At 45.2% G+C, this 23,458-nt stretch overlaps 1 protein-coding gene across 2 annotated transcripts in view; it reads left to right on the top strand.

Moving 5' to 3' along the window:
* The window catches only part of LOC106610022 (meiotic nuclear division protein 1 homolog), a 42,777-nt gene extending 19,348 nt beyond the window's left edge, over positions 1-23,429 (top strand). For both annotated transcript variants that reach the window (XM_082978381.1, XM_082978382.1), the window contains 2 exons: positions 20,454-20,498; positions 21,559-23,429. In XM_082978381.1, coding sequence (XP_082834507.1) covers positions 20,454-20,498; positions 21,559-21,687 — 174 coding nt within the window. In that variant the 3' untranslated portion in view covers positions 21,688-23,429. The remainder of the gene's footprint in view (positions 1-20,453; positions 20,499-21,558) is intronic.
* The last annotated feature ends 29 nt before the right edge of the window (positions 23,430-23,458 follow it).

The raw sequence follows: 23,458 nt of genomic DNA, 5'->3' as shown, positions 1-23,458 counted from the left end.
CATGTGGGGACAACAGATTGGGATAGGGAGTGATTGAATCTGTCCGTAAACACACCAGCAAGCTGGGGTGCGCACGCTTGGAGGACGCAGCAAGGGATGCCGTCTGGGCCAGCAGCCTTGCGAGGGTTAACACGTTTAAATGTTTTACTCATGTCAGCCACGGAGAAGGAGGGTGGGGGGGGGCACAGTCCTTGTTATTGGGCCGCGACGGTGGCACTGTATTATCCTCAAAGCAGGCAAAGAAGGCATTTCGCTTGTTTGATTGCCTTGCGGCGGGAATAGCTGCGCGGTTTATATTCCCAGACCTCTTTCCATGGTAAATGTGGTGGATCCCGCTTTCAGTTTTGCGTGAATGCCGCCATCCATCCACGGTTTCTGGTTAGGGTAGGTTTTAATAGTCAGCGGGTACAACATCTCCAAGTCAGCGTATAGGTTGATGTTGACCGGAACATATTCCAGTCTGTTTTGATCACGCAATCTTGAAGCGTGGCTTCCGATTGGTCGGACCAGCGTTGAATGGCTCTCGTCACTGGTACATCCTGTTTGAGTTTCTGCCAAGAAGACGGAAGGAGCAAGATGGCGTCGTGGTCGGATTTGCCGACGGGAGGGTGGGGGAGGGCTTTGTATGCATCACGGAAGTTGGAGAAGCAGTTGTCGAGGGTATTGCGCATACGCGTAGCTCAATCAATATGCTGGAAGAATTTAGGGTAGACTTGTTCTCAAATTTACTTTGTTAAAATCCCCTGCTACAATAAATGCAGCCTCAGGATATATGGTTTCCAAGTTCCTTGATGGCTGTCTTGGTGTCTGCTTGAGGGGGAATGTACACAGCTGTGACTATAACTGATGAGAATTCTCTTGGTAGGTAAAATGGCTGGCACTTGATTGTAAGTAATTCTAGATCGGGTGAGCAGAAGGACTTGAATTCCTGTATGTTATGATTACATCATGAGTCGTTAATCATAAAGCATACATTCCCACCCTTCCTTTTCCCAGAGAGGTGTTTATCTCCGTCGGCACGATGCATGGACAGGGAGAGTGCCCGTTTTTAGTCCCAGCAACTTTGCGTACCCATGTGACTCTAATTTGTGACTTGTCGTCCTCTCTCCCTCAATGCTACGAGGCCTCGCTATTGAGTTGTCAAGCACATGAACGGTGCTGTCGTTTTTATAGCCCCAACACTGCACTCCACGGCTCCGCTAGTGTCACTGAAGAAGCCATTACAGTCCAGAGTGACTTAAAACACGGACTGTGCTCAGAATTTTGGGGAAACATCTGGCCTCATGTCCATTACGGAGTCCCCTCAAAAAAACAGCCCATTTCCCAATGCTGTACTCACACGGCTAAACCGCTACAACAGCTGTGTGGCTCCCACGACAGGGAACTCTTTTAGTCTGCTCTTTTATGGGTTGAACGGGTTCGATCCATTTGGCCTGTGCAATTGCTCTGCACATCAAAATAATAGGTGCAAGCGCACCAGTGAAGGCCCTAGCAGGTGTGTGTTTTCAAGTTTGTATTAGTGGTATGTACGGGATACGCATAGTATTTTGTCCAACGAAATGCTTACTGGCAGGTTCCTTCTTGACAATGCAACAACAATAACAAAGAATACGGACAAGGTAAAAGGCCCACTAGAATAGAATAAACATTTTAGCATGAGTGCCTTCTGAAATGATTCACCCCCTTTAGCGTTCTGGCCTTAATGGCTGTGTTCCTAGGTTTCCCTTTCTAGGGAGTTTTTCCTAGCCACCTTGCTTCTACATCTGGATTGCTTGTTTGCTCTTTAGGGTTTTAGGCTGGGTTTCTGTATAAGCACTTTGTGACATCTGATGTAAAAAGGGCTTTATAAATACATTTGATAGACCCCTTGATTTTTTTTCTTCCACATTTTGTTGTTACAAAGTGAGATTCAAATGGTTGTTGTAATGTTTTGTCAACGATCTACACACGACTCAAAGTGAAAGAACTATTAACATTTGTAAAAAGAAATATGAAAAATAAAATGCAGAATGTCTTGATTTAGATAAGTATTTAACCCCCAGAGTCAATACATGTTGGAATCACCACCTTTTGGCAGCGATTACAGCTATGAGTCTTTCTGGGTTAGTCTCTAAGAGCTTTCCATACCTGGATTGTACCCATTTATTTATTCAACCATTTTCAGGTTTTGCCATAGATTTTCAAGCAGATTTAAGTGAAAATTGAACTTGGCCACTCGAACAGTCACCGTCTTCTTGGTAAGCAACTCCAGCATAAATTTGGCCTTGTGTTTTTGGTTATTGTCCTGCTGAAAGGTGAATTCATCTCCCAGTGTCTGGTGGAAAGCAGACTGAACCAAATTTTGCTCTAGGATTTTGCCTGTGCTTAACTCCCTTCCGTATTTCTTTTTTATCATGAGAAACTCCCCAGTACTTAACAATTACAAGCATACCCATAACAGGATGCAGCCACCACTATGCTTGAAATGTGTTGTCTTGGATTTGCCCCAAACATAACACTTTGTATTCAGGACAAAGTTAATTGCGTTGTCACATTTTTTTGCATTATTACTTGTTGCAAACAGGATATATGTTTTGGAATATTTTTTATTCTGTAAAGTCTTCCTCCTTTTCACTCTGACATACATTAGTATTGTGGAGTAACTACAATGTTGATCCATCCTCAGTTTCCTATCACAGCCATTAAACTCTAACTATTTTTAAGTCACATTGGCCTCATGGTGAAATCCATGAGTGTTTTCCTTCCTCTCCGGCAACTGAGTTAGGAAGGACACCTGTATCTTTGTAGTGACTGGGTGTATTAATACACCATCCAAAGTGTAATTAATAACTGCCCCATGCTCAAAGGGATATTCAATGTGGGGGGGAATGTCCATAGGGGGAGTAAGGGGGGGACCAGGTAGCTGACTAGTGGTGGCTATTCAGCAGCCTGATGGTCTGAGGGTAGAAACTATTGGCCAGTCTAAGTTTTTGCCATGATGCTCCTGTACTGCTTTTGTCTGAGCGATTGAAGTGGGGAGAACAGGGCGTGGCTGGGGTCCCTGATCTTCTTGGCCACAGGGCGACTCCTGGTGTTGTCTGTGTCCTGTAGGGCAGGCAGTGTGCACCCAATGGTGCATTCGGCTGCACGTATCACCCTCTGAAGAGCCTTGCGGTCCGTGGTGGAGTTGCCGTACCAGGCTGTGATGCAGCCTGACCGTATGCTCTAGATGGTGCCCCTGTCGAACACTGAGGGCCCTCGGGGACAGGACAAATTTATCCTGAGTTTGAAGAGTTGCTGTCGTGCCTTCACTACAGTGTCCGTGGGGTTAGACCATTTCAGCTTCTCTGAGATGTGTATACAGAGGAATTTGAAGTTATTGACCGCCTCAACGACGGCCCCGTTCATTACATTTACATTTACGTCATTTAGCAGACGCTCTTATCCAGAGCGACTTACGAATTGGTGCATTCACCTTATGATATCCAGTGGAACAACCACTTTACAATAGTACATCTATATCTTTTTTTGGGAGGGGGGGGTGGGTTAGAAGGATTACTTTATCCTATCCCAGGTATTTCTTAAAGAGGTGGGGTTTCGGGTGTCTCCGGAAGGTGGTGATTGACTCCGCTGTCCTGGTGTCGTGAGGGAGCTTGTTCCACCATTGGGGTGCCAGAGCAGCGAACAGTTTTGACTGGGCGGGAACTGTGCTTCCGCAGAGGTAGGGAGGTGAGCAGGCCAGAGGTGGATGAACGCAGTGCCCTTTGGGTGTAGGGACTGATCAGAGCCTGAAGGCACGGAGGTGCCGTTCCCCTCACAGCTCCGTAGGCAAGCACCATGGTCTTGTAGCAGATGCGAGCATCAACTGGAAGCCAGTGGAGTGTGCGGAGGAGCGGGGTGACGTGAGAGAACTTGGGAAGGTTGACCACCAGACGGGCTGCGGCGTTCTGGATGAGTTGTAAGGGTTTAACCTCTATGGGCTAGGTGGGACGCTTGCTGATCTGATAAATGGTTGATTTAGGTGCAATCTTACTGGCAGCAATATCCTTGCCTGTGAAGCCCTTTTTGTGCAAAGCAATGGTGACGGCACGTGTTCCTTGCAGGTAACCATGATTGACAGAGGAAGAACAATGATTCCAAGCACCACCCTTCATTTGAAGCTTCCAGTCTGTTATTCGAACTCAATCAGCATGACAGCGTGATCTCCAGCCTTGTCCTCGTCAACACTCACACCTGTGTTGACGAGAGAATCACTGACATGTCAGCTGTTCCTTTTGTGGCAGGGCTGAAATGCAGTGGAATTTTTTTGGGGGGGGGATTCAGTTCATTTGCATGGCAAATAGGGACTTTGCAATTAATTGCAATTCATCTGATCACTCTTCATAACATTCTGGAGTATATGCAAATTGCCATCATACAAACTGAGGCAGCAGACTGTAAAATGTAATATGTGCCATTCTCAAAACTTTTGGCCACGACTGTAGACTAGGGTTCGTGCAGATTTAATAACCTCTTACATCTAGACGTTCCGCTAGCGGAACACCTGCTCCAATATCCAATGATGGGCGTGGCGCGAATTACAAATTCCTCAAAAATCCCAAAACTTCCATTTTTCAAACATATGACTATTTTACACCATTTTAAAGTCAAGACTCTCTTTATCTAACCACACTGTCCGATTTCAAAAAGGCTTTACAGCGAAAGCAAAACATTAGATTATGTCAGAAGAGTACCCAGCCAGAAATAATCAGACACCCATTTTTCAAGCTAGCATATAATGTCACATAAACCCAAACCACAGCTAAATGCAGCACTAACCTTTGATGATCTTCATCAGATGACACCCCTAGGACATTATGTTATACAATACATGCATGTTTTGTTCAATCAAGTTCATATTTATATCAAAAACCAGCTTTTTACATTAGCATGTGACTAGCATTCCCACCGAACACTTCCGGTGAATTTACTAAATTACTCACGATAAACGTTCACAAAAAGCATAACAATTATTTTAAGAATTATAGATACAGAACTCCTCTATGCACTCGATGTCCGATTTTAAAATAGCTTTTCGGTGAAAGCACATTTTGCAATATTCTCAGTAGATATCCCGGCATCACAGGGCTAGCTATTTAGACACCCAGCAAGTTTAGCCCTCACCAAAGTCAGATTTACTATAACAAAAATTTTATTACCTTTGCTGTTCTTCGTCAGAATGCACTCCCAGGACTTCTACTTCAATAACAAATGTTGGTTTGGTCCCAAATAATCGATAGTTATATCCAAATAGCGGCGTTTTGTTCGTGCATTCAAGACACTATCCGAATGGTAAAGAAGGGTGACGAGCACGACGCATTTCGTGACAAAACAATTCTAAATATTCCATTACCGTACTTCGAAGCATGTCAACCGCTGTTTAAAATAAATTTTTATGCAATTTTTCTCGCAAAAAAAGCGATAATATTCCGACCGGGAGTGGTGGTTTTCGTTCAAAGAGAGAAAATAAAAACATCTCGTGCATGAGCCCCAGTCTGATGGTCCTCTGACAGGCCACTATCCAAACGCGCTAATGTCTCTCAGCCAGGGGCTGCCTCGATATCATTCAGCTTTTTCCCGTGTTCTGAGAGCCTATGGGAGCTGTAGGAAGTGTCACGTTACAGCAAAGATCCTGTCTTCAATAAAAAGAGCCAAGATGAACAAGAACTTGTCAGACAGGCCACTTCCTGTAAGGAATCTTCTCAGGTTTTTGCCTGCCATATGACTTCTGTTATACTCAGACACCATTCAAACAGTTTTAGAAACTTTAGGGTGTTTTCTATCCAAAGCCAATAATTATATGCATATTCTAGTTACTGGGCAGGAGTAGTAACCAGATTAAATCGGGTACGTTTTTTTTATCCGGCCATGTAAATACTGCCCCCTATCCCCAACAGGTTAATGGCACAGGCAGGGAGCCCCGCCAGCAGCGAGTTGCAGTAATCCATACGGGAGATGACAAGTGCCTGGATTAGGACCTGTCAACCGTGATGGCGAGATCATGGAACGGGCAGTCCTTCCCCAGGAGGAAGAGCAGCTCCGTCTTGCCGAGGTTCAGCTTGAGGTGGTGATCCGTCATCCACACTGATATGTCTGCCAGACATGCAGAGATGCGATTCGCCACCTGGTTATCAGAAGGGGGAATGGAGAAGATTAATTGTGTCGTCTGCGTAGCAATGATAGGAGAGACCATGTGAGGATATGACAGAGCCAACTGACTTGGTGTATAGCGAGAATTGGAGAGGGCCTAGAACTGAGGTTTTTTGAGAAGGGGTGCAACTCTCGCTCTCTTGAAGACGGAAGGGACGTAGCCAGCGGTCAAGGATGAGTTGATGAGCGACGTGAGGTAGGGGAGAAGGTCTCCGGAAATGGTCTGGAGGAGGGGATAGGGTCAAGCGGGCAGGTTGTTGGGCGGCCAGCCGTCGCAAGATTTCATCTGGAGAGAGAGGGGAGAAAGGTCAAAGCATAGGGTAGGGCAATGTGAGCAGGACCAGCGGTGTCGTTTGACTTAACAAACGAGGATCGGATGTCGTCAACCTTCTTTTCAAAATGGTTGACGAAGTCATCCGCAGAGAAGGAGGGAGGAGAAGGTGGCAAAGAGCTTCCTAGGGTTAGAGGCAGATGCTTGGAATTTAGAGTGGTAGAAAGTGGCTTTAGCAGCAGGAACAGAGGAAGAAAATGTAGAGAGGAGGAAGTGAAAAGATGCCAGGTCCGCAGGGAGGCTAGTTTTCCTCCATTTCCGCTCGGCTGCCCGGAGCCCTGTTCTGTGAGCTCGCAATGAGTCAAGCCACGGAGCAGGAGGGGAGGACCGAGCCGGCGGGGAGGATAGGGGACATAGAGAGTCAAAGGATGCAGAAAGGGAGGAGAGGAGGGTTGAGGAAGCAGAATCAGGAGATCGGTTGGAGAAGGATGGAGCAGAGGGAAGAGATGATAGGATGGAAGAGGAGAGAGTAACAGGAGAGAGAGAGAGAGAGAGAGAGAGAGCGAAGGTTGCAACGGCGCAATACCATCTGAGTAGGGGCAGAGTGAGTAGTGTTGGAGGAGAGCGAGAGGGAAAAGGATACAAGGTAGTGGTCGGAGACTTGGAGGGGCGTTGCAGTGAGATTAGTAGAAGAACAGCATCTAGTAAAGATGAGGTCAAGCGTATTGCCTGCCTTGTGAATAGGGGTGGACGGTGAGAGGGTGAGGTCAATAGAGGAGTGGAAAGGAGGCAGAGAGAAATGAGTCAAAGGTAGACGTAGGGAGGTTGTCACCCAGAATTGTGAGGGGTGAGCCATCCTCAGGAAAGGAACTTATCAAGGCGTCAAGCTCATTGATGAACTCTCCAAGGGAACCTGGAGGGCGATAAATGATAAGGATGTTAAGCTTGAATGGGCTGGTGACTGTGACAGCATGGAATTCAAAGGAGGAGATAGACAGATGGGTCAGGGGAGAAAGAATGTCCACTTGGGAGAGATGAGGATTCCAGTGCCACCACCCCGCTGACCAGATGCTCTCTGGGTATGCGAGAACATATGGTCAGACGAGGAGAGAGCAGTAGCAGTGTTTTCTGTGGTAATCCATGTTTCTGTCAGCGCCAAGATGTCGAGGGACTGGAGGGTAGCATAGGCTGAGATGAACTCTGCCTTGTTGGCCGCAGACCGGCAGTTCCAGAGGCTGCCGGAGACCTGGAACTCCACGTGGGTCGTGCGCTGGGACCACCACATTAGTGGCAGCGGCCTCGCGGTGTGAAGCGTTTGTGTGGCCTGTGCAGAGAGGAGAGAACAGGGATAGACAGACACATAGTTGACAGACTACAGGAGAGGCTACGCTAATGCAAAGGAGATTGGAATGAAAATTAACTAAACAACTGGGGAAGCGAGAGAGCAGGGCCTCCCTCACTAACCATTCACTGAAACACTCAAATATAACTTTTCCAACTTCCACTTTAGAAATGATAATTGATGTAAACTTCAGTGGTTCAATGTTTCCAGGAATAGGCTCAAACTTAGTTTATTCAGCTAGATAACTTGGTACAGTATTCTTCCGTGAAACCCACCCAGTGCACCGTATCCTATGACGCCATAGCTAACTAGCATGCTAGCATCCAATAACACACGGTTAGCACCAATACCTGGTTACAACAAACTACCAATGGATCATTCGTGTCCGTGTCTAGTTCCTTTCATAACGCACGTTGGCTAGCTAACACAAAGTTAGTCCTACTAGCTACACAAGTGGACTACACATCTCGAAAGTTAAGCTTACGTTGCAAAAATCTTATTGACTAAAAATGGTAGAGTTGGCTAGCTAGCAATGGCTGCGTTTACCTTTATCTTTGATTCAAAGACAACTATGTAGCTATTTAACATTACAATAATCAAATCGTTCCGTTGTAATGTATTTAGTTTCTACGGTACTGCTAGTTGGTAAAGTTGGCTAGCTAGCAGTGTTGTGGTGTTGACGCCGTTTGGAAAATGAGGATGGGAGCATTTCCAGCCTGGTTCCTCAATCAGCTCCTTTGTTTTGCTAACGTTGGAGACGTTTACCTGGCACCATGCCGTCCGAGTGCCAACCTCCTCCCTGTAGGCTGTCTCTTCGCTGGTGATCAGGCCTACTACTGTTGTGTCTTCAGTGAACGTTGGAACTACCCATGCAGTCGTGGGTATACAGAGAATGAAGGAGGGGACTGAGGACGCACCCTTGTGGGGCCTCCGTGTTCAGGATCAGTGTCGAGGTAATGTTGCCTCCCTTCACCTGGGCTCGGCATGTCAGGAAGTCCAGGAGCCAGTTGCATAGGGAGGAGTTCAGACCCAGGGCTGTGAGCTTTGTCGTCGATGAACAGCATCCTTCCATATACATCACACATATTCCTTTTGTCCAGGTAGGTAAGGACAGTGCAAAGGCGACTGCGTCGTCCATGGATCTGTCAGGGTGGTAGGCGAATTGGAGAGGGTCGAGTGTGTCGGGGAGGGAGGTGGTGATATGGTCTTTGACTAGCCTTGAAGCATTCCATGATGACTGAAGTGAGTGCTACTGGTCTTTAGTCTTTCAGTTCAGTTACTTTCACTTTCTTGGGCACAGGGATGATGGTAGACATCTTGAAGCAGGGGGGTATAGAGGCCTGAGCTAGGTAGAGATTGAAAATGTCAGAACACAACAGCCAGCTGGTCTGCACATGACAATTCTGTGGAGGTTGCTGAGGGGAGGACGGCTCATAATAATGTCTGGAATGGAGTGGTATCAAACATGTGGTTCCACATTTCAGCTTTTCTTATGAGCCGTCCTCCCCTCAGCAGCCTCCACTGACAAAATACCTGTTAGCAAAGGTGTCAGCTAAAAGTGACGTGCTTGCAGGGCTTTGTAGTCTTGCATGATGTCTACATTGAGGCTAATTAGCATTTTTGAATCAGAGTAAATAGAGCTGAATATATTCATAAGTCACCTTGTCCGAGAGATTTACATGGTTATCAAAATGTCACGCCAGGTTAAACCTACACGAGAAACAGCACTTATTTTAAGTGTTCCTAAAATCACCTATGGGAAAAATGAATGGTGGAGAAATTATTGGAACCATTTCCCTGTTTGACCACTAGGTTCTATGGGTATTATGACACCTCGCCAATGGGGCTCTAAAACAAAGGGATTGACTCAAGATATTTCAGCTTTTCATTTTGAATTAATTTGTTAAAATTTCAAAAGGTAATTCCACTTTGACATTATGGAGTATTGTGTGTAGGCTAGTACCCAAAAATCTCAATTTTATCAATTTTAAATTTGGGCTACAACACAATGTGTAAAAAGTCCAGGGGTGTGAATACTTTCTGAAGGCATTGTAATACATGAAGGCACAATTTTAATATTTACACTTGTTTTGGGGAAAGGGGGATTGGGGGACAACTGTTAAAATTGTGCAGTATTTCGCAATCAAAGTAAGAGTCGTATGAATGTATGTGAGCACGTGCATGTTCGTGTGCATTGCAACCACTGAAGGCATCCCCCATCACTCACTTGTCTTGACTGGTATCTGAACCCCCCCCCCCCCCCCCCTCCCTGGTGAAAGTGGATGCCTACCGCTCCTCCCCACCCTAGCCCCCACAGCCCGTCCCCTGAGCTCTGAAAGACGAGTACACGGCAAACTGTCAAACCCTCACCCCGTGTGTGTGTTCTGCTTAAGCCTGAATGATGAGGCGTGAAAGTCGAATAACGTGATCCATATCCTACAGATGCATGGCACTCCCAGATGGATGGCTGGAGGGAGGGGGACCTCCCCTATTCTGATTCCCCCTGCTAGTGGGTTTACTCACATGTCCTTTGGGAACTGATTGATTCTGGTGACACCGTTGTCGGCAGTGCGAACTGAATACCCCGGCGCAGGCGGATGCCAAGGAGGACTCCGCCCCTACCACTTCGCCCTTCCCTCTTTTTCACCACCATCTATCTCACCCCCCGCAGCTGTCTCGTTGCCGGAGGGGCTCCACAAGGCTGGGCAATCAGCCCCGCGCACATTTTCACATAATCGTCTCCATGTTACCCCCATGAAGCGCTAATTGTATTTCCAAAGCTGCTTGTGGTTCTTGTGAGGTTATAGGACACCGTGTTGTGCCTAGGTTCAAATGGGGTGTGGATTCAGCCTGCAGAGTGTGCTAAGGCCATGCATCCGTAGAGTCCGGTTCTGGTCTAGCAGAAGCCTGTGGGCATAGGGGTTCATTTAAGAACCTACTATTAGACTTGATAGCAAGAGATTTTGACACTTGATAACTGAGTTGAACTGAATTGATCACAGTTTTTACATTGAAGGACTCAGTCAAGGGATATAAGTAAAACATTAAAAGCAAATAGACTACAACCCTCAAAGGACATTTTGAATAACAAATAATACAAAACCATCACGGGAAGAAAACATGAACATTATTCTGTACTGTAAATATTATGCAGCTGAGCTATACTTTGCTGTGTTGGCTCCTACAGGTGAGTCTTCTTTGAGTTAACGATTAGCCCCTAGCACTGATATCCTCGTAGTTGGAGAAGCTTGCTTTGAGTTTGAGTTATGGATAGGCCAGGCCTCTGCTGTTTATGATCACTAGGTATGCTCCTCTCCTTTAGACAGTCTTGTCGGCTTTGCCCACAGGATTTAGTCTCAGTAGAGATGTAGTACACACTGGAGCTGAAATGGCTCCATCTAGAATATTGCTCTTGCACAGAGAGCTGAAGATCATCTCATCTTGCATCAGATCTCCTGGTCAGCTCCTTGGGGTGTTGCCCTCATTCTTGATGCTAGGACCATGACCCCTGAGGGTGTCTGTATTAACATAGAGATCCATAATCTTTTCCTCTGCCTCACCACTGTCAGTGGTGTCCATAGATACTCAGACTTCTCCACTACTTATGTCACTGAGTTACCCCCAAAAAACAAATGTCTGCACTGTACTCTTGCATGGGTCTCTGCTCAAGTCAAATAGTTTTATTGCTCGCGTACACATTTTGTAGATGTTATCACGGGTGTAGCGAAATGCTTATGTTCCTAGCTCCAACAGTGCAGTAATACTTTAAAATACAGAAGCTCCTGACAATACTGTCCAGTTACATGCTGTATTACCTATCTCCCTCAGTAAACAGGATGCTATGATAGGAAGACAGACTTGCAAAAAAGAGCTTTGACCTTTGAAAACAATGGCAAAAAAAAAAATCTCTCTTGAAAAAGGTCATCAGTGTGTCGTCGGCTAAGTGAAACACTTCTCTGCAATGGCATTTTGACTTTCGATACAAACTCGGGCTTGAGCAGAGTTTTGTAGTTTTTCCAGATTGAAGCAAATGATCAAAATAACACTCATTCTTAAGCTCATTCTGTTCAATCATATTCCAATATGCCTGTGACTTCCTAATAGAATGTGAACTCACTTTCAGGGCTGTACAGTGCGATCATTTTACTCACATATGTGCCTAAATATTTGAATTAAAGTAGTTTTATCTTTAAGTGGGGAGACAACTTGGGAGTGTAGCTTGCTAGCTGACTCACTTGATTGAGAAACCACCAATGTCATGGAAAGGAACAGTTTCCAGTTTTCAGAAATGTTAAATGTATTGATAATGAAATGCATAAATATCTAATTTACATAAGTATTCACACCCCTTTGCTGTGACACTCGGGTGCATCCAATTTCCTTTGATCATCTTTGAGATGTCACTACAACTTGATTGGAGTACACCTGTGGCCAATTCAATTGTTGGACATGATTTAGAAAGAAAACACACCTGTCTATAGAAAGTCCCACAGTTGACAAAGCATGTCAGAACAGAAACCATACCATGAAGTCCAAGGAACTGTGTAATCTCCAACAGAATTGTAATGAGGCATATCTGGGGAAGGGTATAACATTTCTTTATAGAGTTCAAAGTTTCCAAGAGCACACTGGTCTCCATCATTGGTAATTATGGAACTACCCAGACTCTGCCTACAGCTGGCCCTCTGACCTAACTGAGCAACTGGGTAAGAAGGATCTTGGTCATGGAGGTGAAGAACCCAATGACCACTCTGACAGAACTACAGAGTTTCTTGGCTGAGATGGAAGAACCTGCCAGAAGGACAACAGTCCCTACAGCACTTCACCTATCTGGGAGAGTGGCCAAACGGAAGGCACGACGGCATGCTTGGAGTTTGCAAAATGTAATGTGAAAGACTGAGATCGATCATAAGGTGAAAGATTCTGTGGTCTGAGACAAAAATGTAACTCTTTGGCCTGAATGCAAAGCGCTATGTCTGGAGAAAACCAGGCACAACTCATCTGTCTAACACCATTCCTACTGTGAAGCATGATGGTGGCAGCATCATGCTATGGGGATGCTTTTCTGCGGAAGGGTCTGGGAGACTGATAAGGATAGAGGGAACAATGAATCAATCCAAATGCAGGCAAATCCTTGATGAGAACCTGCTTCAAAAAGCAAACAATCTTAGACTGGGACAAAGATTTACGTTCCAACAGGACAATGACCCCAAGCATACAGCCAAAGCAATGCTGGAATGGCTTCAGAACAAGAATGTGAAAGTCCTTGAGCAGCCCAGGCAAAGCCCAGACTTGAATCCCATTGAAAATCTGTGGAAAGACTTGATTGTGGTTCACCGCCGCTCCCCATCTAACTTAAGAGCTTGAGAAAATTTGCGAGGAAGAATGGGAGAAAATCACCAAATCCAGATGTGCAAAGCTGATAGACATACCCAAGACGACTCAAAGCTGTAATCGCCGCCAAAGATGCTTTTACAAAATGTTTTTAATCTATTTTTAATTCAGGCTGTAACACAGCAAAATGTGCAATAAGTCAAGTGGTATTAATACTTTCTGCACTGTAAGTACCCCAGTAGTTAGGTCATTTTATCTTTGAAAACTCAAACATTGAAATGATACTTTAAATTCAGCAATACAGTGTCTCCAATGGATGTGGGGAAAAGTAAATGGATGTACTTCAAACATAACTTTACATTTTTATAAGAAATCTTTGACTTAGTAGTTAGCCCCTTAGCACTGAGTTTGGAGTTTCAGTTTTTGATATGCCACTTTCTCACAGATCCAGAGGAGCAATTCACTGCATTGTGTATTATGCTAGCTCTCCTCTGGGTCTATCATGCCACACGGTTTTTTTATTTTCTTGCCCTGATAGCTGTTAGGCTGCCCTTGCACCCAGTACCCTGTGGTCAGTGGGGTGCCGTCCACCCATTGCCAGGTCCCTTCATCTCGGTCAGTTAGACCAATCCAGAATCCCTTGTCAATGAATTCATGGATAAATACCTATTCCTCTCTGCTCTTCTATGATCACCAGGTCTGTTCCTCTTCTTAGACGGTCCTGTCTGCACACCTCCCAGGATTTAGTATAAACACGACGCTCACCGTCATGAGAAGTAGTAGAAACTGGAGCTTAAATATCTCCATCCCTGTTGAGTTTTGCTCTAGCACAGAGCCCGTAACTGGTCTTTCTCAGCAGAGCAGTGGGTTTTAAAAACGCTTGCCCCAAGAATCATTCCATTATAGTGATCCCAGCCAGTAGAAGAATACACAACCCCAGACACACTGCAGCAGCTCTTTTTGCTGAGATCTCTAAAACGGGATACTTTTCTACTGGTTGGCTCCTTGGGGTGTTTCCCTCTCTCTGTGCTGGGGTCAAGGCCTCTGAGGCTGCCTGCACTGCTGTAGGTATTGACAAGATGTTGCTGTAGATATTTACGCTCCTCTGCCTCACCACTGTCAGTGCTGTCTTTGTTGTAATAAATACTCTGACATCTCCATGTCATAAGAAATCCATACAAAACTATTAGGAAAACAAACATTAACGGCACTCTACAGTTAAGAAGTGCAGCTGAGCCATACATTGCTGGCATGGTTCCTACAGGTGAGTCTGCTTTGAGTTAGAAGTTAGCCACTAGCATGGATGCCCTCATATTTTGAGAAGCCAACTTGGAACTTTTGTGTATGGATTGGCTACCATCTCACAGATCCAAAAGTGCAGTTCACTGCATTCTCCTCTCGGGTAGAAAAATGGGTCCATCACTCTGTAGTCTTCATCCTTGCCCTGAAAACTCAGGTTCTCCTCTTGACCAGTACCCTGTAGACAGAGGTGTGTCATCCGCCCATGTTTATGATCACCAGGTCTGCTTTCCTCCCAGGATTTAGTCTCAGTAGAGATGAAGTACAAACTGGAGCTAAAATGTCTCCATCCCAGTTTCTCTAGCACAGAGAACTTTCCTTGTAGACTGACAATCACTTTATTATAGTGGACACTCAGGCCTATGATCTCAGCCAGCAGGACAACAGCCCCAGACACACTGCAGCAACTCTGTACGGTCTGGACTGCTGATCTTCTGCTCGGCTCCTTGGGGTGTTGCCCTTTGTCTCATTGCTGGGATCAGTGCCTGCACTGCTGTAGACATTGACAAGATGCTTCTGTATATATTAATATTTACTCTCCTCTGCCTCACCCCTGTCAATGCTGTCTTTGTTGTCATAGATACTGTCAGACCTTTCCATCTCCATGTACTACCTATGGCCTTCCGATTCAACCAGAATGTCTTTACTGCTGTCTAATACATGTCTCTGCCATGTCAGTGACAGTTCTGTTTAGTTAGGGACTTCCTGTCAAACCAGGAAGAGAAAAGCTTCTATATGTGACTGGCTGCAGTGAGGTTATTTTAAGTTCAGGCGGCCAGATTGCTCCGCCTAAAGCACGAGGCGTGTCCCTTTGGTTGAGGAGTGGGCCTAGCATATTCACATCATTGAAAATGATGGCAAAAAATATACTAGTTCTGTACACACAGTGTAACTGCTGGAGTGAGACTAACTTATTTTATTAAATGTTTTATTTAAGTAGGCAAGTAAGTTAAGAACATTCTTATTTTACAATGACGGCCTACCTAGGCCAAACCCTCCCCTAACCCGGACGACGCTGGGCCAATTGTGCGCTGCCCTTTGGGATTCCCGTTCATGGCCGGTATTGATACAGCCCGCGATTCAACCAGTGTCTGTAGTGACGCCTCTAGTACTGAACTGCAGTGCCTTAGACCGCTGTCGAACTTCTATCCAGCATGTGGTTCTTCAATTGACCCAAAAATAAACTGTTACCTTTGCTATCAAAGGCAACATGACTCAGAAAAGCACTGTATGAGATGTATTTTATTATAATGAACAAAAAGATAAATGCAACATGTAAAGTGTTGGTCCCATGTTTCATGAGCTGAAATAAAAAATCCCAGACATTTTCCATAAGCACAAAAAGCTGATTTCTCTCAAATTTTGTGCACAAATTTGTTTACATCCCTGTTAGTGAGCATTTCTCCTATGCCAAGATATTCCATCCACCTGACAGGTGTGGTATATCAAGAAGCTGATTAAACAGCATGATCACTACACAGGTGCACCTTGTGCTGGGGACAATAAGGCCACTCTAAAATGTGCATCTTTGTCACAACACAATGCCACAGATAATTTTGTTAATTTCTCTACCTTAAGCCTCCTCCAATGTCGTTTTAGAGAATTTGGCAGTATGTCCAACCAGCCTCACAGCCGCAGACCACGTGTAACCACGCCAGCCCAGGACCTTCACATGCGGCTTCTTCACCTGGGGGATTGTCTGAGACCAGCCACCCAGACATCTGATGAAACTGTGGGTTTGCACAACCAAAGAATTTCTGCATAAAGTGTCAGAAATCGTCTCGGGAAGCTCACCTGCGTGCTTGTCGTCCTCACCAGGTCTTGACCTGACTGCAAGTTGGAATCATAACAGACATCAGTGGGCAAATGCTCACTGTGTGTGTGTATGGGCAAATGCTCACTGGCATGCTGAAGAAGTGTACTCTTCAGCGTTTCAACTTTACCGGGCAAATGGCAGACAGAGATCCTGAGGCCCATTGTTGTGCCATTCATCCGTTGTCATCACCTCATGTTTCAGCATGATAATGCCCCATGTTGCAAAGATCTGTACACAGTTCCTGGAAGCTGAAAATGTCCCAGTACTTCCATGGCCTGCATACTCACCAGACATGTTACCCATGTGAGCATGTTTGGGATACTCTGGATCGCAGTGTACGACAGCGTGTTCCAGTTCCTGCCAATATCCAGCAACTTCGCACAGCCATTCAAGAGCAGTGGCACCACAATCAACAGCCTGCTCAACTCTATGCGAAGGAGATGTCGTGCTGCAATGAGGCAAATGGTGGTCACACCAGATACTGACTGGTTTTCTGATCCACACCCCTATATTTCAGCCTTTATTTATTTATTTATTTATTTATTTATTTTATTTTAAGGTATCTGTGACCAACAGATGCATATCTGTATTCCCAGGCATGTGAAATCCGTAGGTTAGAGACTTATTTATTTAAATTGTCTGATATGAACTGTAAGTCTGTAATATCTTTGTTGCGTTTTATCTTTTTGTTCAGTGTAGGTGAAACTACGAGCAGATTTACTTTAAAAGCCTGTCAGTCAACACTCATGTCCATTTTTAACCTGAATTTCAGTTCTTAAAGCTCAACTAGCTTCAGCAGTTTTGAATTAATCTACACTGCTGCTTGTCTTAACTTGCCATCCTTTAGCAGCATCAGAGACGTTTACATTTACGTCATTTAGCAGACGCTCTTATCCAGAGTGACTTACAAATTGGTGCATTCACCTTATGATATCTAGTGGAACAACCACTTTACAATAGTACATCTATATCTTTTTGGGGTGGGGGAGGGTTAGAAGGATTACTTAATCCTATCCCAGGTATTCCTTAAAGAGGTGGGGTTTCAGGTGTCTCCGGAAGGTGGTGATTGACTCCGCTGTCCTGGCGTCGTGAGGGAGCTTGTTCCACCATTGGGGTGCCAGAGCAGCGAACAGTTTTGACTGGGCGGAGCGGGAACTGTGCTTCCGCAGAGGTAGGGAGGCCAGCAGGCCAGAGGTGGAGGAACGCAGTGCCCTTCTTTGGGTGTAGGGACTGATCAGAGCCTGAAGGTACGGAGGTGCCGTTCCAATTACAGCTCTGTAGGCAAGCACCATGGTCTTGTAGCAGATGCGAGCTTCAACTGGAAGCCAGTGGAGTGTGCAGAGGAGCGGGGTGACGTGAGAGAACTTGGGAAGGTTGAACACCAGACGGGCTGCGGCATTCTGGATGAGATGTAGGGGTTTAATGGCACAGGCAGGGAGCCCCGCCAACAACGAGTTGCAGTAATCCAGACGGGAGATGACAAGTGCCTGGATTAGGACCTGCGCTGCTTCCTGTGTGAGGCAGGGTTGTACTCTGCGAATGTTGTAAAGCATGAACCTACAGGATCGGGTCACCGCCTTGATGTTAGCGGAGAATGACAGGGTGTTGTCCAGGGTCACCCCAAGGCTCTTAGCACTCTGGGAGGAGGACACAATGGAGTTGTCAACCGTGATGGCGAGATCATGGAACGGGCAGTCCTTCCCCGGGAGGAAGAGCAGCTCCGTCTTGCCGAGGTTCAGCTTGAGGTGGTGATCCGTCATCCACACTGATATGTCTGCCAGACATGCAGAGATGCGATTCGCCACCTGGTTATCAGAAGGGGGAAAGGAGAAGATGATTTGTGTCGTCTGCGTAGCAATGATAGGAGAGACCATGTGAGCATATTACAGAGCCAAGTGACTTGGTGTATAGCGAGAATAGGAGAGGGCCTAGAGCTGAGCCCTGGGGGACACCAGTGGTGAGAGCACGTGGTGCGAAGACGGATTCTCGCCACGCCACCTGGTAGGAGCGACCTGTCAGGTAGGACGCAATCCAAGAGTGAGCCGCGCCGGAGATGCCCAACTCGGAGAGGGTGGAGAGGAGGATCTGATGGTTCACAGTATCAAAGGCAGCAGATAGGTCTAGAAGGATGAGAGCAGAGGAGAGAGAGTTAGCTTTAGCAGTGCGAAGCGCCTCTGACACAGAGAAGAGCAGTCTCAGTTGAATGACCAGTCTTGAAACCTGACTGATTTGGATCAAGAAGGTCATTCTGAGAGGGGTAGCAAGAGAGCTGGCCAAGGACGGCACACTCAAGAGTTTTGGAGAGAAAAGAAAGAAGGGATACTGGTCTGTAGTTGTTGACATCGCAGGGATTGAGTGTAGGTTTTTTGAGAAGGGATCGGTAAACAATATTTACATTTACATTTTAGTCATTTAGCAGACGCTCTTATCCAGAGCGACTTACAGTAGTGAATGCATACAATTTCATACTTTTTTCTGTGCTGGCCCCCCGTGGGAATCGAACCCACAACCCTGGCGTTGCAAACACCATGCTCTACAAACTGAGCTACAGGGAAGGCTAAAGCACAGCAACTCTTGTCGTTATTGCCAGGGACAACATTTACACACAGGCGCTATGGATATACTGTAAGTCTGCAATGGATGTTTAATCTTGGTTATAAATTCAGGGTTTAGTGTTAAGACGGACACCAAACAAAGCAATCATGTCAAAGAGCTCTGATAGCATGGTGCTTTGTAAAGAATAGAGTTCAGTTAAAGTTCGCCCTTGTCTTTCAGCTTCAATCGGATTGCTTAAGTTAAATGTGAAAAAAATAAAAATAATCTTAGACCAGCATCAAATCTGTGTGGACATAAACCTTGACTTATGCTTACCGTTATATTATACATTTTATGCTTACTTCAACACTTGATCATTTTATGTTTTTATTTCTTTGCATGTAACTTTTTCTTGTAAATTTGAGTTGCCAGTGAAATCCAGTTGAGCAAGCAAGAGGAAATGGAATTTGCAATTCAAATTGCGGCCTCTGAAATGGCAAGTTTTTTTTTTTTTTCCCCCAAAACCATATATTTTTTTTTTGTATCTTCTCTTACATGAGAATCACTTATTTGACCATTTCCCACACAGCCTTTGTGATTAAACCTGTGTAAGTACGTTGACTTGGCTATAGTTACTGTTATGTATTCTTTGGTCTCAATGGGTTTGGTTAATTAGTTGTAGTTTAAGAGAGCGTAACGGTATAGCGCTATCCTTTTCCTGATTGAGCGGTATTGAGTTCTTCTTTGGGCACATAGGCCTGTGACTTGCGTGACAAAACAAAAAAGGCCACAAATTACATTTTATTTATTTCAGGTGACTCTGTTGCATTTGTTGCTACAACAATGGTTACAAATGAAGTTACCCCCCCTGCCTCTACTTGCTGATCTGAAGCAAGATTTCCTTTCATCTAATAACCACTCAGCATGTCATCACCAGTGTCGAAAATCTGATCCAGGAACCGTTCCTTCGAGGGCATATTTTCCCTGGAGACGGAGGTCTTAATTGGCTTCCAGTGACGAATGCGGCTTTGGCCAAGCTTATGTGGCCCAGCTACCCCCTTGGCTGGCTCTCCCGTGCCACTCTGCCAAGTAATTGGAGCCCCAGCACTGCACTCTCTCCTTGGCGCTAGGTAGCATGTTACACTGACATAGCAGATTGACCTGCCATCTCCGCTGCGGCTATTCACAAAGGGCTGTAATGGATGGCGCACACAGGGTAACTCTCACTCGAAGTGATGGTTTGGCTTCCAAAGCGGCGTCAGGGCTGGGGTGTCGGACTGTGGGAGGGATTTCTCTGGTCAGAGCATTGAAAAAGAAACGCACTCCACAGCATAATGTACTGTCGAGGCAAAGGACTCAAAGTAAAACTGGCACTGTAGTGGTTGTGTAGCAGTGTATAAATGTACCTTTTTGTTTCCTGTAGTCAAGTGATATGGTCACATTTTCTACTAAATGCATCAACTCTTTCTGATGAAAAATTGAGGCTGGTTCTCAGAACCAGATTACTCCTGGACTAAAATGCATGCTCAAAGCCCTTTCCAGATACATTTGCCATTAAGTCCAGGAGTAGGCACTGGGTCAGATACCTACCCTCAATGTCTGATTTTTGTTTTTGGTCTTTGTCTAACATTGAAGACAGTTGCATAAGTACAGTAACTATGTGTTGATGGTAGGTTTGTGTCTTGCAGGAAAGTCCAATGTCACAGCTAAAGAGGCAGTGTCCAGATGGACAGGTAAGTCAACTGAAAGACAAACCTGACTAACACACACACTCACACACACTCACCGCCGCCAGACCGCATGGACATTACACTGGGTTGGATGATTCAACGTGGTGTAGGCAAAGGCCCCACACACTCACCATTACTGGCCATTTTCACACACACACACACACACACACGTTTTCTTCCCCTGACCTTTTTTTTTTTTTTTGAGTCGTGTAGGAAAAGGCACATCCATTACAAAATGGTATTTCTCTGGGAATCCCATTCTGTGATGACAAAGCTTTTTTTTGCCATCACTGAAAACACAGTACCTACTAACTGCAGCCCAAAGCACTCCCCATTGTGGCCTGTGTCAACTCCCAGCATACCCTGCACAGGCTCCCTGTGTACTAGGTGACCCCCCCCTCAGTAACCTGGGGCAACCAGTGACCTCAGGGTGATTATGGTCGTGAGGAGGGACTACAGGGAGTTAGGGCTACTAGGTGGAGTTGAATGAGGAGCAGGGTTAGTATTTACATACCAGTTATCGTGTTGCAGTGGATAACTCGCCTTTAATTTACGGCCTTTCACACTGGGTGAACACACACAGGCTTTCCCTCTCACTATTACACACAGCCTTGCATGCGTGCACACACCCCAGGGATCACACCACCACCCACTCTGTAAATGGTGTCATTGCATGACATTAGCGAGTGAATGTTATCCGGCCTGGGTTTATTAAGCCTGACAAGTCACTAAAGGTGCAATTAGACCAATCCATTGATCCCAGGGAGTGAAAGTGTTCTGCTAACCTTCTCATAAAGGATCAACTTTTACTCACAAGAAATCTCTATTTGGCAACATTGAAGTCACATTTAAGCAATTCTGACGCAAGTTATTTTTGTTCTGTTTGATGAATAATGCGACGCATCGGAGTGAGAACACAACAATATGCGGTGATCCGATTGTTCTAATTTGACTTTTGTGAGTGAAATTAATTCATTTCTGTCCGTTTTGAACGAAGGAGATCAGTAAGAAACATGAGTTGTTTAATAAAGTAGTTTTGTAATCATTGAATTTTTGTCTACAGATAACGTCTTTGCCATCAAATCGTGGGCCAAGAGGAAGTTTGGTTTCGATGACGGACGCATCGATAAAGCCGGGATACCTGAAGACTTTGATTACATGGACTGACTGCACGATCTGTAATTTCTATTAATTGTTTTTGTTAATTGAGTGACAGCCATTGCACACATTGCAACACAAGTCAGACATGTTACTTAAATCCACTCAGACCAGCCCCTCAAACAGCCTTATGCTTTTCGTAGTTGACTTGGAGCAGCTGCCATTTTGACGTTCGCTCATGGCCCTCGCAGGGGCAAATGCTGCTTCTGTGGAACATGAGAAGGCGCTGTGCTAACCTTTTGGCTGTTTTGTCCGTGGTGGGGGGGGCCCTACATTTGGGACACCTGTTTGCATGAAAATCAAGAGCCCAGAGTCGTTGACGGAAATTAGTTGTCCAGCACCCCACACTCCACACACAGAAAAAGAAGCGGCACATCAAACTCCCATGCGATGTTAAAAATCTGACCTTAACTGATTTAAACAGATGGAAATGAAAACAGCCACTCGTGGTGTTTTTTTGCTCTCCCCATCTCTCTTTTCGTAATTTACTTTGACAAAAGAAGCATCTGCCACTGTGGCACCAGGACTGACTGAATTTTCTTTATCTCCTGTTTAAATCAAAAGAGGGAGAGGGTCGTTGTGGACAAAACGTGCTTGGTGATTGACAATGCAGTGGCATGGAGAGCAATGCCAGGAGCACCGAAACACACACAGAAGAGCCACTGAAATATCGTTGAGGAGGCTTTACAGTGGGGATATGTTTAGAATTCACAATTTAGAAGAGCCATAAATTATAACTCCCTGTAAATGTGCTTTATAGTCTTGTGGCTCTGTAGACTTGAGACTGAGCTGTTCAGGTTTTGTTGTTGTTAACATGATGGATGATTTGTTTGAATGGAGAGGTGAATGACCGGTAACATTTCAGTCTTTATGTTTTCTTACTTAATAACTGTTTTTTTTCCACAGGCCTACATGTACCTTAATTGATTTCATATGCCTTGAATTTCCAAGCAACAGGGTGAATGCATCACCTTTTCATTTTCTGTCAGAACTGGAATGTGGCGAAAACCTTGCAAACATAAAGGGCAGCATTTTTCTGCTGTACGCCGGGATTTATTCCAACGTGGTAAGAGCAGAAGGGGTATTGTAGTCGTGATCGGTTCAGAATTAGTTTTGTGCTTTTGCTAACTTTAAGTTTTGACTGTTTTTGTAAAACTGCACAAACAATGGGTAGAATTGCTGTGGTCATTGAGTTGACTGGCCAGATGCCATTATATTACTAGGGGTGAAATGTCAACCCATTTGTTCAAAATGAAAGTATCCACACAGATCCTACCCATCTCTTCACGTTGTTCAAACTGTACATGGATTGTCACTGCAATTACTTACTGCTGTATCCTTATGCATGTTTTTAAAATGTTCAATGTATTCATAATTCCATGCTCCCATTATAGCAGATTCAGCATTATTGTACATAAGGAAAGGGGGCTATCTAATCAGTTGTAAAACTGAATGCATTCTTCTGAAAACTGTCTTCCGCATTTAACCAAATGCCTCAACCTCTGAATCAGAGGCGTGTAGGGGGTGGCTTTATTCACATCCATGTAATCAGTGCCTGGGGAGCAGTTGTTGTGGGAGGTTAATGGCCGTGCTCAGGGGCAGAACGGTAGATTATTACCTAGGCGGCTCTGAGATTTGATCCAGCAACCTTTCGATTACCAGCCAGGCTCCTGCCGCCCAGTAGGACCTGCTGCTACAAATATACTAATACTGAACAAAAATATAAACGCAACATGTAAAGTGTTACATGAGCTGAAATAAAAGATCCCAGAAATATTCCATGCGCATACAAAGCTTATTTCCCT

This window comes from Salmo salar, chromosome 08 (genome assembly GCF_965601325.2).
Source record: "Salmo salar chromosome 08, fSalSal1, whole genome shotgun sequence".
NCBI lineage: Eukaryota > Metazoa > Chordata > Actinopteri > Salmoniformes > Salmonidae > Salmo > Salmo salar.
Note: the sequence above shows the minus strand (reverse complement) of the source record. Positions and strands in the feature narration are given on the sequence as shown.